This window comes from Salarias fasciatus, unplaced genomic scaffold (genome assembly GCF_902148845.1).
Source record: "Salarias fasciatus unplaced genomic scaffold, fSalaFa1.1, whole genome shotgun sequence".
In the NCBI taxonomy this organism is placed as follows: Eukaryota; Metazoa; Chordata; class Actinopteri; order Blenniiformes; family Blenniidae; genus Salarias; species Salarias fasciatus.
The window spans coordinates 855599-871449 of NW_021941378.1; the positions used below are offsets into that span (position 1 = coordinate 855599).

The 15851-nt window shown below is 52.5% G+C and overlaps 1 protein-coding gene across 1 annotated transcript in view; it reads right to left on the reverse strand.

Annotated features, from left to right (window-relative positions):
- Positions 1-845: 845 nt before the first annotated feature.
- LOC115385287 (phospholipase D1-like) overlaps positions 846-15851 on the reverse strand; it is a 36623-nt gene continuing 21617 nt past the window's right edge. Inside the window, exons 14-26 of the mRNA XM_030087264.1 lie at positions 14386-14568; positions 12791-13016; positions 8064-8192; positions 7627-7745; positions 7382-7495; positions 5580-5690; positions 4416-4504; positions 4109-4222; positions 3933-3982; positions 3719-3853; positions 2814-2967; positions 2512-2629; positions 846-2379 (exon numbers count right to left, since the gene is read on the reverse strand). Of these exons, the coding sequence (XP_029943124.1) occupies positions 2155-2379; positions 2512-2629; positions 2814-2967; positions 3719-3853; positions 3933-3982; positions 4109-4222; positions 4416-4504; positions 5580-5690; positions 7382-7495; positions 7627-7745; positions 8064-8192; positions 12791-13016; positions 14386-14568 (1767 nt within the window). The 3' untranslated portion in view covers positions 846-2154. The remainder of the gene's footprint in view (positions 2380-2511; positions 2630-2813; positions 2968-3718; positions 3854-3932; positions 3983-4108; positions 4223-4415; positions 4505-5579; positions 5691-7381; positions 7496-7626; positions 7746-8063; positions 8193-12790; positions 13017-14385; positions 14569-15851) is intronic.

Genomic DNA, 15851 nt, shown 5'->3' on the forward strand with positions numbered 1-15851 from the left:
ACACAGAAGGACAGACAGACGGAGAGACAGAAGGACAGAGAGACGGAGACACAGAAGGACAGAGAGATGGAGAGACAGACGGGCCAAAGGAAAGAATCACATTTCAGTATTTCTGACAAACTGAGCAACAGAGTGAAAACATTCTCAACTTTTTAAAAACTGACAATTACAGCAGGATGAGGAGGTGAGGAGGAGGAGTCAGGTGACGGGAGGAGGAGCCAGGTGACGGGAGGAGGAGTCAGGTGACGGGAGGAGGAGTCAGTGAGGAGGAGTCAGGTGACGGGAGGAGGAGTCAGTGAGGAGGAGTCAGGTGACGGGAGGAGGAGTCAGTGAGGAGGAGTCAGGTGACGGGGGGAGGAGTCAGTGAGGAGGAGTCAGGTGACGGGAGGAGGAGTCAGTGAGGAGGAGTCAGGTGACGGGAGGAGGAGTCAGTGAGGAGGAGTCAGGTGACGGGAGGAGGAGTCAGTGAGGAGGAGTCAGGTGACGGGAGGAGGAGTCAGTGAGGAGGAGGAGTCAGGAGGTGCAGACAGGACCGGCAGTGAAGGTGAACTTCCTGATCACTGATGCTGAAACCACTGATTGACTGATGTGAAGTTCTGCTGCCCCCTGGTGGCAGAAACCTCCCTGCAGCTCTGCACGGACTGCCAGCAGTGACTGAAACGGCCGGCCGCTGCCCCCTGGTGGCGAAGAACCTGAACCCGCTGCGTCGGGCGGCTCATTTTCAACAATGGCTCCCAAAGCGCTGAGCTGTGCTGCCCCCTGGAGGCAGAACAAGATGCTGCGCTCACCTTACAACAACTGCAAAAACCCCCAAGAGAGGAAGAAGCGGATGAAGTGACACCGGGTGGAGTTTCCAGGCTTTAATCTGCTGCCCCCTGCTGGTGGCGAAGCATTTCAGAACATTTATTTCACAGTGATAGAACCAGACGTCACCGCGTAAACCCGCTCGCTTGCATAGGAACGTTTAAAGAATGGCTTTAAAAGAGGCGCGCTGCCCCCCGGTGGCAGAACCCCGACCATAAAAACAGGAAACCTGACGGCAGACAGACAAGCTGATAAAGTGACACCATGCAGTCTCCAGGTTTAAATCTGCTGCCCCCTGCTGGTGAAACCAGCCTCCTGCAGCTGTTAGAGTTCAGTCAGACAAAGAGCGTCGAGTCGGGACGGGATCAGTCTGAAGGCCGGTCCGAACGGCGCCGGCCGAACAGAGGGACAGGAAGAAGGTTCTCGCTCCGTGGGCTTTGGCACTTCACCGGTTCTCTGACAGGAATCATCCCAGAAGAAGACGGAGGAGGAGCTCAGGGGTTTAGTGTCGCATGGAGAAGATGCTCTTTGCATAGTGAACTTCTGACCCAGTGGGAACCCGAGTCAGCGGGTCCTGACAGTCCTGGACCAGGTCTCCACAGTCCTGGACCTGGTCTCCACAGTCCTGGACCTGGTCTCCACAGTCCTGGACCTGGTCTCTAGTTTTCATCAACAGGGTCAAAAAGTCTGAAAAGATTGCGTCCAAGTCAGAATGATGCCCTGCGGGGGTTTTCTCAGCCCTGGGTTCAGACTTACAGGGAGATGTGTGTCCCTGTGAAAGCAGGTCTACACAAACACACACACACACACACACACACACACACACACACACACACACACACACACACCTCATGACAGACACAGATCAGCACACACATACACACACAATACTGTAGGTTCACACACATCCCAAGTCATGCAGACACTAATATTGTTACAAACATGCAAGTGTGTGTGTGTGTGTTGTGTGTATGTGTGTGCGCGCGCACAAATTTCTGCGTGCTCTGAAAATTAGTATGTACACCCACATGAAGATACACAAACACACCTCCCACTGCTACACACACACACACACACACACACACACACACACACACACACACACACACGTTGACACACATTCCCAGACTGATGGAGACAGAGCTGGGGATCGAACCGCAGACCCCCGTCCTGAGCTAGTTGGGGTTTGTCTCCTGGAAGTCTGAATCCAGGGTGAAAAAACCCACCACCTTCACAGTGTTGGACGGGTTGCTGACGGGGACCAGGACGGCTCAGATCCAGACCCCCAGTGGATCCAGACCTCCCTGGGCCCCCCGGCCTCAGGTCCAGACCCTCCTGGGCCCCCCCGCCTCAGGTCCAGACCTCCATGGGGACCATGGCCTCCTTGGAGCCGATGGGGGGCAGCAGGTTCTGTTCGCACAGGAACTGAAGCGGGAACTGGACCAGGAAGCCGCGGATCTTCTTCAGCTCCTCTTGAGCCCGGGCCGGATCGTCCCGGTCCAGACCCGGTCGGGCCAGGTAGCTCTCCAGCTCCAGGAGGTTCCGCACGTCGCTGGACGGGAGACAGCGGAAGACCTGCAGGAGAACCGGGAGAACCAGCATGGAACATGATGGAGGTCTAAACCCTGAACTCAAAACTAACCCTGAACCTAAACCTTGACCCTGAACCCAAACCCTAAACCCTGACACCGCCCCCCTTCGGCCCACCTTCTGGTAGATGGAGGCGTTGCGGGCGCAGGTCGCCATCCACACCTCCTTGTAGAACTTGTCGCTGACCGGATCGGACACGTCGATGGACGAGTCGCCGAAGGCTCCGAGGATCATCCTGCAGGAACCACAGAAGAAGAGAGGAGGTCGTCAGACCAGGACAGGTGAGCGTGTTCAGGAGGAGAAGACCTGATCTGGTTTAGTCCGGCCTGAAGGGAGCACGTCTCCATCATCTGAGCGGGTCCAGCAGGACGCCTGCCAGCCTGCCAGTCGCTGCTGAGGGGAAACAAACACGTGCGTACTTGAAGCAGTGCAGGCGGAGCTGCAGGGCGTATTTCCCCGCCTGGTACGGCTGTCCGTCCATCACCGCCGCCACCGTGTCCGAGTCCTCCACGATCACCGCCACCTCGCTGTCCCGCTTGCCCAGCATGCTGCGGTCGTTGATGTTGGCCGAACCTGGAGCGGTGGGCGGAGCTTGTTACTCTGTGTGAACTCTGACCCGGCTGACGCAACAAGGATTTCAGGCGGAAACGCAAATGTTTTGGGTGTCTGTTGACGTGACGGCAGAACTTGAAGTCGCTAAAAACGACTTTCTGAAGTTGTCCGGCTACGTCTCCATGGAAACGGGGCAACAGCATGGAGCCTGAATGCACCCGCACTGCAGGAGGCGGAGTTAAAAATGGCCGCACTGATGGTGATGTGTTCGCAAGTTTGGGTGTTTTGTGGTGTTTACCGATGATGACGGTGTTGTTTTAGGGTGTTGTGCGGTGTTTATTGATGATGAGGGTGTTGTTTTCGGGTGTTTTGTGGTCTTTATCGATGATGACAGTGTTTTCGGGTGTTTTGTGGTGTTTACCGATGATGACGGTGTTTTCGGGTGTTTTGTGGTGTTTACCGATGATGACGGTGTTTTCGGGTGTTTTGTGGTGTTTACCGATGATGACGGTGTTTTCGGGTGTTTTGTGGTGTTTACCGATGATGACGGTGTTTTCGGGTGTTTTGTGGTCTTTATCGATGATGACAGTGTTTTCGGGTGTTTTGTGGTGTTTACCGATGATGACGGTGTTTTCGGGTGTTTTGTGGTCTTTATCGATGATGACAGTGTTTTCGGGTGTTTTGTGGTGTTTACTGATGATGACGGTGTTTTCGGGTGTTTTGTGGTGTTTACCGATGATGACGGTGTTTTCGGGTGTTTTGTGGTGTTTACCGATGATGACGGTGTTGTCGTCTGCGATCAGCATCTTGCTGTGGACGTAGATGAGCTCGGTCACCAGCTTGCCCTCCAGCTCGGCGTGGGTCCGCAGGCCGGCGATGGAGATGTAGTTCATCCACTGGTCGCCCACTGGAAGCAGGTTCAGGAATCAAACACGGAAACATTTCATGTGCAGCAGCAGAACCTGAACATCTGCAGCTGGACTCACTCTCTCTCTTCAGCTGGGAGATGATGGAGTGTTCTCCTCGATTCATGGTCCTGTAGGGGGACACGGTCAGGATGAGACACACACACACACACACACACACACACACACACACACACACACACACACACACACACACACACACACACACACACACACACACACACACACACACACACCTGTAGTTAAAATGCATGACGGCCTGGATGGCGCTGCCTCCTCCTGTGTTGATGTCTCCTTCGAAGCCCGGGAGGAGAGGTGTCACCACGTACACTCTGTACCGCTTCCCCTCCCTGAACACACACACACACACACACCCACACACACACAGAGACAGACAGACACACACACACACACTTATTAGTATTTGTTAAAATCCAGATACAGGTGAAGAATAAAAATGAATGCAAATCATGAGACGTCCCATTAGGGTGAAAGTGTGTGTGCGCACGTGCGTGTGTGTGTGTGTGTGTGTGTGTGTTTTACCGGTATGCTTTGATGATGCGCTCTGCGATTGTGTCTCCAATCTTGTTGAAAACATGTCTGTTGTCTGCACAGCTGATGAAGAACTGATTCTGAAACACACACACACACACACACAGTTCAGAGGGCTCTGGGTGTGTGTTCACAGTCAGACGGTGTGTGTCGGAGGTGTGTGTTCAGACGGTGTGTGTGTTCAGACGGTGTGTTCAGACAGTGTGTGTGTTCAGACGGTGTGTGTTCAGACGGTGTGTGTTCAGACAGTGTGTGTGTTCAGACGGTGTGTGTTCAGACGGTGTGTGTTCAGACGGTGTGTGTTCAGGTGTGTGTTCAGGTGTGTGTTCAGGTGTGTGTTCAGACGGTGTGTGTTCAGGTGTGTGTTCAGACGGTGTGTGTTCAGGTGTGTGTTCAGGTGTGTGTTCAGACGGTGTGTGTTCAGGTGTGTGTTCAGACGGTGTGTGTTCAGGTGTGTGTTCAGACGGTGTGTGTTCAGGTGTGTGTTCAGGTGTGTGTTCAGACGGTGTGTGTTCAGACGGTGTGTGTTCAGGTGTGTGTTCAGGTGTGTGTTCAGGTGTGTGTTCAGACGGTGTGTGTTCAGACGGTGTGTGTTCAGACGGTGTGTGTTCAGACGGTGTGTGTTCAGGTGTGTGTTCAGGTGTGTGTTCAGACGGTGTGTGTTCAGGTGTGTGTTCAGACGGTGTGTGTTCAGGTGTGTGTTCAGACGGTGTGTGTTCAGGTGTGTGTTCAGGTGTGTGTTCAGACGGTGTGTGTTCAGACGGTGTGTGTTCAGGTGTGTGTTCAGGTGTGTGTTCAGGTGTGTGTTCAGACGGTGTGTGTTCAGACGGTGTGTGTTCAGACGGTGTGTGTTCAGACGGTGTGTGTTCAGGTGTGTGTTCAGGTGTGTGTTCAGACGGTGTGTGTTCAGGTGTGTGTTCAGACGGTGTGTGTTCAGGTGTGTGTTCAGACGGTGTGTGTTCAGGTGTGTGTTCAGGTGTGTGTTCAGACGGTGTGTGTTCAGACGGTGTGTGTTCAGGTGTGTGTTCAGGTGTGTGTTCAGGTGTGTGTTCAGACGGTGTGTGTTCAGACGGTGTGTGTTCAGACGGTGTGTGTTCAGACGGTGTGTGTTCAGACGGTGTGTGTTCAGGTGTGTGTTCAGGTGTGTGTCTCCACCTCGATGTACAGGAAGTGCTGGCTGCTCTGGATGGCGCTGACGTAGGCGTTGTGGATGGACTCCTCGTGGTATTTGATGCCGGCCGACCAGTCGGAGGCGGATCTCAGGATCTGAGGAGAGAGACCACCGTGAGGGCGGAGCCTCCACCTGGAAACACACCTGGACACACACCCGGCGGCCGTCTGGGCCAGGTGGAGCTCCCGGGTCACGAGTCACCAGGATTTTACCAGGTCAGCGAGTTCTGCTGAAGAGGAGGAAAACACTGGAGGACCGACGCCGTCCTCTGAACCCGTCTGAGGACGGACCGCTAAACCCAACTCACGGTGCAACTCGTTCAACGTGGACGTTACAGGAGGAAGACGCTCTATAATCTGGTGTTAGAGGAAGATGCTCTATAATCTGGTGTCAGAGGAAGATGCTCTATAATCTGGTGTTAGAGGAGGAAGATGCTCTATAATCTGGTGTTAGAGGAAGATGCTCTATAATCTGGTGTCAGAGGAGGAAGACGCTCTATAATCTGGTGTTAGAGGAGGAAGATGCTCTATAATCTGGTGTTAGAGGAGGAAGATGCTCTATAATCTGGTGTTAGAGGAAGATGCTCTATAATCTGGTGTCAGAGGAGGAAGACGCTCTATAATCTGGTGTTAGAGGAAGACGCTCTATAATCTGGTGTTAGAGGAAGATGCTCTATAATCTGGTGTCAGAGGAGGAAGAAGCTCTATAATCTGGTGTTAGAGGAGGAAGATGCTCTATAATCTGGTGATAGAGGAGGAAGATGCTCTATGATCTGGTGTTAGAGGAGGAAGATGCTCTACAATCTGGTGTTAGAGGAGGAAGAAGCTCTATAATCTGGTGTTAGAGGAGGAAGATGCTCTATAATCTGGTGTTAGAGGAAGACGCTCTATAATCTGGTGTTAGAGGAGGAAGATGCTCTATAATCTGGTGTTAGAGGAGGAAGACGCTCTATGATCTGGTGTTAGAGGAGGAAGATGCTCTATAATCTGGTGTTAGAGGAAGACGCTCTATAATCTGGTGTTAGAGGAAGATGCTCTATAATCTGGTGTCAGAGGAAATCGCTCTATAATCTGGTGTTAGAGGAGGAAGACGCTCTATAATCTGGTGTTAGAGGAGGAAGATGCTCTATAATCTGGTGTTAGAGGAGGAAGACGCTCTATGATGTGGTGTTAGAGGAGGAAGATGCTCTATAATCTGGTGTTAGAGGAAGACGCTCTATAATCTGGTGTTAGAGGAGGAAGATGCTCTATAATCTGGTGTTAGAGGAGGAAGACGCTCTATGATCTGGTGTTAGAGGAGGAAGATGCTCTATAATCTGGTGTTAGAGGAGGAAGATGCTCTATAATCTGGTGTTAGAGGAAGACGCTCTATAATCTGGTGTTAGAGGAGGAAGATGCTCTATAATCTGGTGTTAGAGGAGGAAGACGCTCTATGATCTGGTGTTAGAGGAGGAAGATGCTCTATAATCTGGTGTTAGAGGAGGAAGACGCTCTATGATGTGGTGTTAGAGGAGGAAGATGCTCTATAATCTGGTGTTAGAGGAAGACGCTCTATAATCTGGTGTTAGAGGAAGATGCTCTATAATCTGGTGTCAGAGGAAATCGCTCTATAATCTGGTGTTAGAGGAGGAAGACGCTCTATAATCTGGTGTTAGAGGAGGAAGACGCTCTATAATCTGGTGTTAGAGGAAGACGCTCTATAATCTGGTGTTAGAGGAAATCGCTCTATAATCTGGTGTTAGGGGAGGAAGATGCTCTCTGATCAGAGGAAGGGGGCGGGGCCAGACCTGGACCTTGGCGGGGACGCAGCCGGGGACCTGGTAGCGCTGCTCGCCGGCGGTGGTGTGGCTCTTGGGCAGCAGGTAGGGGTAGGACAGCGAGCGGTACTTGGGCTTCACCAGCTGCAGGAGACAAAAGCAGAGAGACTGTGGTGTCTTCTCACCGAGACGTGGACAACTGGGACGACGGGACGTCTCCGTCCTCTGGATGGACACTGAAAACTGCTGCTGTGTTGCCTCCGGTGACCTCTGACCTTGGTGAAGTTCCACCTCTGGATGAAGTGCCGCGCCACGTCCCGCGCCGCCTTCCCATGAACCACCGAGGCGATGTCGTGCCAAGGCATTCTGGGAGTCGTGTGTCTGTCAATGAAGTCTGAGCCGGGGACGGGGGGACAAATGTGAGGAGGGTGAGGCGGCTGAGGAGTGAGGCAGCTGAGGAGTGAGTGAGGAGTGAGGTGGGTGAGGTGGCTGAGGAGTGAGGCAGCTGAGGAGTGAGTGAGGAGTGAGGTGGGTGAGGCGGCTGAGGAGTGAGGCAGCTGAGGAGTGAGTGAGGAGTGAGGTGGGTGAGGTGGCTGAGGAGTGAGGCAGCTGAGGAGTGAGTGAGGAGTGAGGTGGGTGAAGTGGCTGAGGAGTGAGGCAGCTGAGGAGTGAGTGAGGAGTGAGGCGGGTGAGGAGTGAGGCGGCTGCTCACCATCGAAGGGTTTGTCCAGCTGGATCCAGTCTTTGTGAACGAAGTTACAGTAATCCTTTCCATGCCAGAAGCGAGTGTTTCCAAACAGCTCGCCTACACCGGTACGCAGACTGTGGACCGACTGGTTCCCTGAGGAACACACACACACACACACACACACACACACACACACACACACACACACACACACACACACACACACACACACACACCGGTCACATGACACACAGGTGAAGTGTTCAAACATGCAACTGCAAACAGGAGTTCAGAGAAATCGCGAGCCTTTTCATTTTCTTCTTTTCAGGCGAGGTTTTTCACAGGTGACCTTTGACCTGTTTCCACCGTGTGTTTCATTCGACGGTGTTCCGCCGTCGAAACTGCTCAAAGGCACACTGGTGAAAATCAGCATGAAGTGGATTCATCTCAAACGACTGACAACATGAAGAACAGACACACATCAAGCCCGACCTTTGCTCCCACGGGGTCAAAGGTCAGAGAGGCCACCGCACAGCATGCTGGGAACTCACCGGCCTGGCACAGCGCGGCTGCCCTCAGCTCGGCCGGCGCGCCGGGGATCAGCGCCCGCTGGCTGCCGCCGCCGTCCGGCCAACCTGAGCACAGCGCCCACAAAACACCTGTCACGAGGGGCGGGGCCACGAGTGGGAGGGGCCACAGGCCGCCAGCACCAACCGGACAAGAGGCGCAGGGTTCCATCCCGACCTCTGACCTCCAGTCCCAAACCGGGTTAAACTGGTTTTAGACTAGTTTCAGACTGGATTCAGACTGGATTCAGACTGGATTCAAACTGGATTCAGACTGGTTTCAGACTGGTTTCAGACTGGATTCAGACTGGTTTCAGACTGGATTCAGACTGGTTTCAGACTGGATTCAGACTGGTTTCAGACTGGTTTCAGACTGGATTCAGACTGGATTTAGACTGGATTCAGACTGGTTTCAAACTGGATTCAGACTGGATTCAGACAGGTTTCAGACTGGATTCACACAGGTTTCAGACTGGATTCAGACTGGATTCAGACTGGTTTCAGACTGATTTCAAACTGGATTCAGACTGGATTCAGACAGGTTTCAGACTGGATTCAGACTGGTTTCAAACTGGATTCAGACTGGCTTCAAACTGGATTCAGACTGGCTTCAAACTGGATTCAGACTGGTTTTAGACTGATTTCAAACTGGATTCAGACTGATTTCAAACTGGATTCAGACTGATTTCAAACTGGATTCAGACTGGATTCAGACTGGCTTTAAACTGGATTCAGACTGGATTCAGACTGGTTTCAAACTGGATTCAGACTGGTTTCAGACTGGATTCAGACTGATTTCAAACTGGATTCAGACTGGTATCAAACTGGATTCAGACTGGTATCAAACTGGATTCAGACTGGTTTCAAACTGGATTCAGACTGGTATCAAACTGGATTCAGACTGGTTTCAAACTGGATTCAGACTGGTTTCAAACTGGATTCAAACTGGATTCAGACTGGATTCAGACTGGATTCAGACTGGATTCAGACTGGTTTCAAACTGGATTCAGACTGATTTCAAACTGGATTCAGACTGGTTTCAAACTGGATTCAGACTGGATTCAGACTGGCTTTAAACTGGATTCAGACTGGTTTCAAACTGGATTCAGACTGGTTTCAGACTGGATTCAGACTGATTTCAAACTGGATTCAGACTGGTATCAAACTGGATTCAGACTGGTTTCAAACTGGATTCAGACTGGATTCAGACTGGTTTCAAACTGGATTCAGACTGGTATCAAACTGGATTCAGACTGGTTTCAAACTGGATTCAGACTGGTTTCAGACTGGACTAAGACTGGTTTCAGACTGGATTCAGACTGATTTCAAACTGGATTCAGACTGGATTCAGACTGGTTTCAAACTGGATTCAGACTGGATTCAGACTGGTTTCAAACTGGATTCAGACTAGATTCAGACTGGCTTCAGAGTGGATTCAGACTGGATTCAGACTGGTTTCAGACTGGATTCAGACTGGTTTCAAACTGGATTCAGACTGGTTTCAAACTGGATTCAGACTGGTTTCAAACTGGATTCAGACTGGTATCAAACTGGATTCAGACTGGTTTCAAACTGGATTCAGACTGGATTGAGACTGGATTCAGACTGGCTTTAACCTGGATTCAGACTGGATTCAGACTGGTTTCAAACTGGATTCAGACTGGTTTCAGACTGGATTCAGACTGATTTCAAACTGGATTCAGACTGGTATCAAACTGGATTCAGACTGGATTCAGACTGGATTCAGACTGGATTCAGACTGGTTTCAAACTGGATTCAAACTGGATTCAGACTGATTTCAAACTGGATTCAGACTGGATTCAGACTGGTTTCAGACTGGTTTCAAACTGGATTCAGACTGGTTTCAAACTGGATTCAGACTGGATTCAGACTGGATTCAGACTGGCTTCAGAGTGGCTTCAGAGTGGCTTCAGACTGCATTCAGACTGGATTCGGACTGGATTCAGACTGGATTCAGACTGGTTTCAGACTGGATTCAGACTGGTTTCAAACTGGATTCAGACTGGTTTCAAACTGGATTCAGACTGGTTTCAAACTGGATTCAGACTGGCTTTAAACTGGATTCAGACTGGTTTCAAACTGGATTCAGACTGGATTCAGACTGGTTTCAGACTGGATTCAGACTGGATTCAGACTGGTTTCAAACTGGATTCAGACTGGTTTCAAACTGGATTCAGACTGGCTTTAAACTGGATTCAGACTGGATTCAGACTGGTTTCAGACTGAGCATCTTGGAAACTTCCTGGAGCGCCGGGGGGGGGGGGGGGAAGGATCCTGTGGGAGAGAGCTTCATCCCGGGAACGACCGGCTGGGGCGGGATGGTCATGACAGACTTGGTGTTCAGCCCCTTCTCAGGCTGTCACTCTGCTTTTCATGGCGAAGGAAAAAAGACATTTTCTGTAGCTTGTGAGAAAGCAGAACACCTCACTGCATTTTCAGGTCTGGGTAGAAGTTTTAACCTGGACCTGTCCGTCGTTGAAGGACTTTGCAGATCTGGTTGCCGCCTGTACGGCCAGTCCTCCGCTGAAGATGTGAAGGATGCAGATGCAGAGCGTTCTGCATGGCAGCACCAGCTTTACCAGAACTACCACTGCCTCCAGCCCGTGATGCTCTACACCAGCATGCAAATGGGCAAACTGCCAATTTTCCAATTTTCTGAACCTAAATAAGGATAAAACTGAGATTTTGGTGTTCGGTCCGATTACCCCCTGCAAGGCCATGACAGTGCTACTGGTCCTCTGTCCTCCCTCTGCCGTCCGTTTGTGAAAAACTCGGGGGTGATGGTCGACCCTTTGTTTAAATTTGACAAACACGTTAGTTCTGTCATCAAGACCAGCTTCTTCCATCTGAGGACTCTGGACAAAATCAGATCTTATCTTCCTCTGGCAGATTTTGAAAGAGTGATCCATGCTTTGTAACTTCTCGTTTGGATTACTGTAATGCTTTGTATGTTGGGCTGGACCGGGGCAGGACCAGGGCTGGACCAGGGCTGGACCAGGGCTGGACCAGGGCTGGATCAGGGCTGGACCAGGGCTGGACCAGGGCTGGATCAGGGCTGGATCAGGGCTGGACCAGGGCTGGACCAGGGCTGGACCAGGGCTGGACCAGGGCTGGACCAGGGCGCCTGCTGCAGCCCGTCTCCTGACTAAAACACAGCAGCGGGAGCTCCTCCCCCTGTGCTGAGCTCCTCCCCCTGTGCTGAGCTCCTCCCCCTGTGCTGAGCTCCTCCCCCTGTGCTGAGCTCCTCCCCCTGTGCTGAGCTCTCTACACCGGCTGCCTGTCTGCTCTCCAGTGGAATTTAAAATCTGACTGATCACTCTTAAGTGTCTCACTCTTTGGGCCCTTCATACCTGAGTGACCTGCTGCAGCCCGACATGCCGACCAGAGACCTGAGGTCAGCTGACCGCTCCGGTTGGTTGTCCCTAAAGCCAGGCTCAAAACCAGAGGTGACAGAGCCTTCTGGGTAGCTGCCCCCCCCCTCTGGAACAGCCCCCCCTGGATGTCAGGTCCTCTCAGTCTGTGGGACAGTTCAAGTCCAGACTGAAAACACACCTTTTCTCACAGGCTTTTCATCGCTAGCTGGACTGGACTATATCTTGATGTCTCATTGGTCTTATTTGGGTTTGTAAATTTGTTTAGGTGGGCCTTTTTTATTTCCATTTATCTATTCTATCTTTATCCGTTTCTTTTACTTTTGTATTTCTGTAAAGCACTCTGGCCAACGGACGCTGTTTTTTAAATGTGCGATATAAATTAAATGGACTTGAATTGAAGTGAAAGTCTTTGAGGGTCTGCTCTAAACAGAAACACATGTGAACAGCCGGGCCCAGGCACGGGAACCAAAACCATTTTCTAGCCACTTTTTCATGGTTCACCTTGCGGCCTAGAAATGATGTTTCTGCCTCTACAACGGCAGTGGCTCTTCAGCGCCCTCTACTGCAGCGGAGGTGCGGAATTCAGAGCATCCTAAACATGAATCAATATTTCCGTTAGAAAACCAACATGAGGAGCTGATAAACCGACATCGGACAGCTGAGCATCGCGATAGATTTCATATCGAGTGTCATCGGGGTTCGTTCCAGGCCGCTTTCATTGAAGCTTCCTGAACTGGGTCCAGGGTTTAGAGCTGGTCCAGCTGGTCCTGGGTGTCTGAGCCGGACTCACTCTGGTCGGGCTCCGAGTCGCTGTCGCTGTCCCTGCTGGCCAGGCCGTGTTTCTGCAGGTGCCTCTTGAAGCTCATCCTCGCCCTCCTCATCCTCCCCTGACTCTTCAGCTTGGGCTGGTCCGCCGAGTCCGTCACCGTGAACACCGTCTTGCCGTTGCTCCGGGAAACGGTGCCGCCGCCGCCGTTAGCCGAAGACGGAGAGGCAGCAGCTGCTGCAGCAGCAGCCTGAGGAGCAGGAAACAGGAAACAGGAAGTCATTCCCACGGTGAGACAATGACGTGGAGAACACGTTCCTGTGAGACGTTCTGTCGGTCCAGACGGATCGGATCCCTTCAGACTGTTCTACACCGCGACATCGGACCCCGTTTCCACCACGTTTCATTAAAGTTTCTCGTTTACATGGAAACAACCTGAAAACCGCGGCTGTTTCCACGGAAACGACAGAAACCCTGATAATGATGTAGTTTTCATGCTGGTCCACTAGTTGGTGCTGTCATATTGACAATGGGAGAACATGGACACTGGGAGGGACCAGGACCAGGACTATCAAAACCACAACCAGTACCAGGAGCAGGAGGAGGACCAGAACCAGGACCAGAAGCAGAAACAGAACCAGGAACAGGACCAGGAATTGGACCAGAACCAGGACAAGAATCAGGAACAGGACCAGAAGAAAGACCAGGAGCATGACCAGAACCAGAAACGCCACCAGAAACACCAGCAGGACCAGTAGCTGAATGAGAACCAGGAGCAGCAGCAGAAGAGGGACCAGAAGCAGGACCAGAAGAAGGTCCAGGACCATCAAAACCACAACCAGTACCAGGAGCAGAAAGAGGACCCAAACCAGGAACAGGACCAGAGGAAGGACCAGGAGCTGGAGCAGAACCAAGAACAGGACCAGGAGGAGGACCAGAACCAGGACCAGAAGATGGAAGAGAAACAGGACCAGGAATTGGACCAGAACCAGGACAAGAACCAGGGCTCGCACCAGGACCAGGAGCAGTGTTGTCTCCGTTTCGACGGAGACCGGGTCGGAGTGTTTCCAAGCCGTGGAGCCCGTGACAGCTCAGAAGTTCTGAGTCTTCATTTGAAACGTGGTGCAGACCGGGTTCAGCCGGACCGGATCAGACACTGGATCAGAGACCGGGTTCAGCTGGACCGGATCAGACACTGGATCAGAGACCGGGTTCAGCTGGACCGGATCAGACACTGGATCAGAGACCGGGTTCAGCTGGACCGGATCAGACACTGGATCAGAGACCGGGTTCAGCCGGACCGGATCAGACACTGGATCAGAGACCGGGTTCAGCTGGACCGGATCAGACACTGGATCAGAGACCGGGTTCAGCCGGACCGGATCAGACACTGGATCAGAGACCGGGTTCAGCTGGACCGGATCAGACACTGGATCAGAGACCGGGTTCAGCTGGACCGGATCAGACACTGGATCAGAGACCGGGTTCAGCCGGACCGGATCAGACACTGGATGTTCAGACAGCAGCGTCTCGAACGTCTCAGAACAAAGTCACGTTTCACTGCGGGGGTGTGTGTGTGTGTGTGTGTGTGTGTGTGTGTGTGTGTGTGTGTGTCAGACCTGCTCCAGGTGCGACAGCGTCACGCTCCCCACGTCGGTCAGCCGGTGCTCCCGGTCGTCCCAGCGGCCGTACGCCAGGTCGATCCCGCCCACGAAGGCCACCGATTGGTCGACGACGATGATCTTCTCGTGATGCGCCCACAGGTAGACGGCGGAGGAGACGTGGTCCGGGTGGCGCATCACCTGAGGGAGGCCGGCGAGGATCGGAGCCATGACGTCACACATTGACAAAGTTACAGAGTTTCGGTCAGTTTGACCAGCTGGTCCTGGTTCAGCAGGACCGGCTGGAGGCGGAGGCTCCACTGTGGTTTACAGCTGTCTGGTCTGGTCCTGGTTGGTTTTAGGTCTGTGGTAAAAACACTTTCGGTGATGCTGTGTGGTTTTGAAGGAGTTCCTGGAGTCCTCATCATGGTTTCACTCTGGGCCTCATTTCTGGTTGACCTGGACTCCGTTCAGTCCACTGGTTAGATGTTGGTAACCATCCGGGGCTTAACCCGGGTGGTAACCATCCGGGAGTTAACCCGGGTGGTAACCATCCGGGAGTTAACCCGGGTGGTAACCATCCGGGAGTTAACCCGGGTGGTAACCATCCGGGAGTTAACCCGGGTGGTAACCATCCGGGGCTTAACCCGGGTGGTAACCATCCGGGGCTTAACCCGGGTGGTAACCATCCGGGGCTTAACCCGGGTGGTAACCATCCGGGAGTTAACCCGGGTGGTAACCATCCGGGAGTTAACCCGGGTGGTAACCATCCGGGAGTTAACCCGGGTGGTAACCATCCGGAGCTTAACCCGGGTGGTAACCATCCGGGGCTTAACCCGGGTGGTAACCATCCGGAGCTTAACCCGGGTGGTAACCATCCGGGAGTTAACCCGGGTGGTAACCATCCGGAGCTTAACCCGGGTGGTAACCATCCGGGAGTTAACCCGGGTGGTAACCATCCGGAGCTTAACCCGGGTGGTAACCATCCGGGAGTTAACCCGGGTGGTAACCATCCGGGTTTACTGTGGTCATTAACCGTTTATTGGACCAGAGTAATGATGGAGGTGGTCACTACACACTGTGTTGCTGTTGGTGGTCAGAGTACGTGGGTGGTGTTGGTGGTTGGTGCTGTTGGGTGGTGTTGGTGTGTGGTGGTGTTGGTTGGTGTTGGTTGGTGTTGTTGGGTGGTGTTGGTGGGTGGTGTTGTTGGTGTTGGTGGGTGGTGTTGGGTGGTGTTGGTGGGTGGTGTTGGTGGGTGGTGTTGGTGGGTGGCGTTTAGAGTTGTTCTGATACCAGGATCGGAAATTGCGCCGATACTGCCGAAAATGCTGCATCGGTATCGGCGAGTCCTGGAGTCCAGGTACCGACCGAGACCACGTCATTCATCAAATTACCGTATTGGCCCGAATATAAGACGATGTTTTTTTCCAGAAATTGCGTCCTAAAAAGTGGGGTGGTGTTATAATGGCGGACTTACGGTAGAT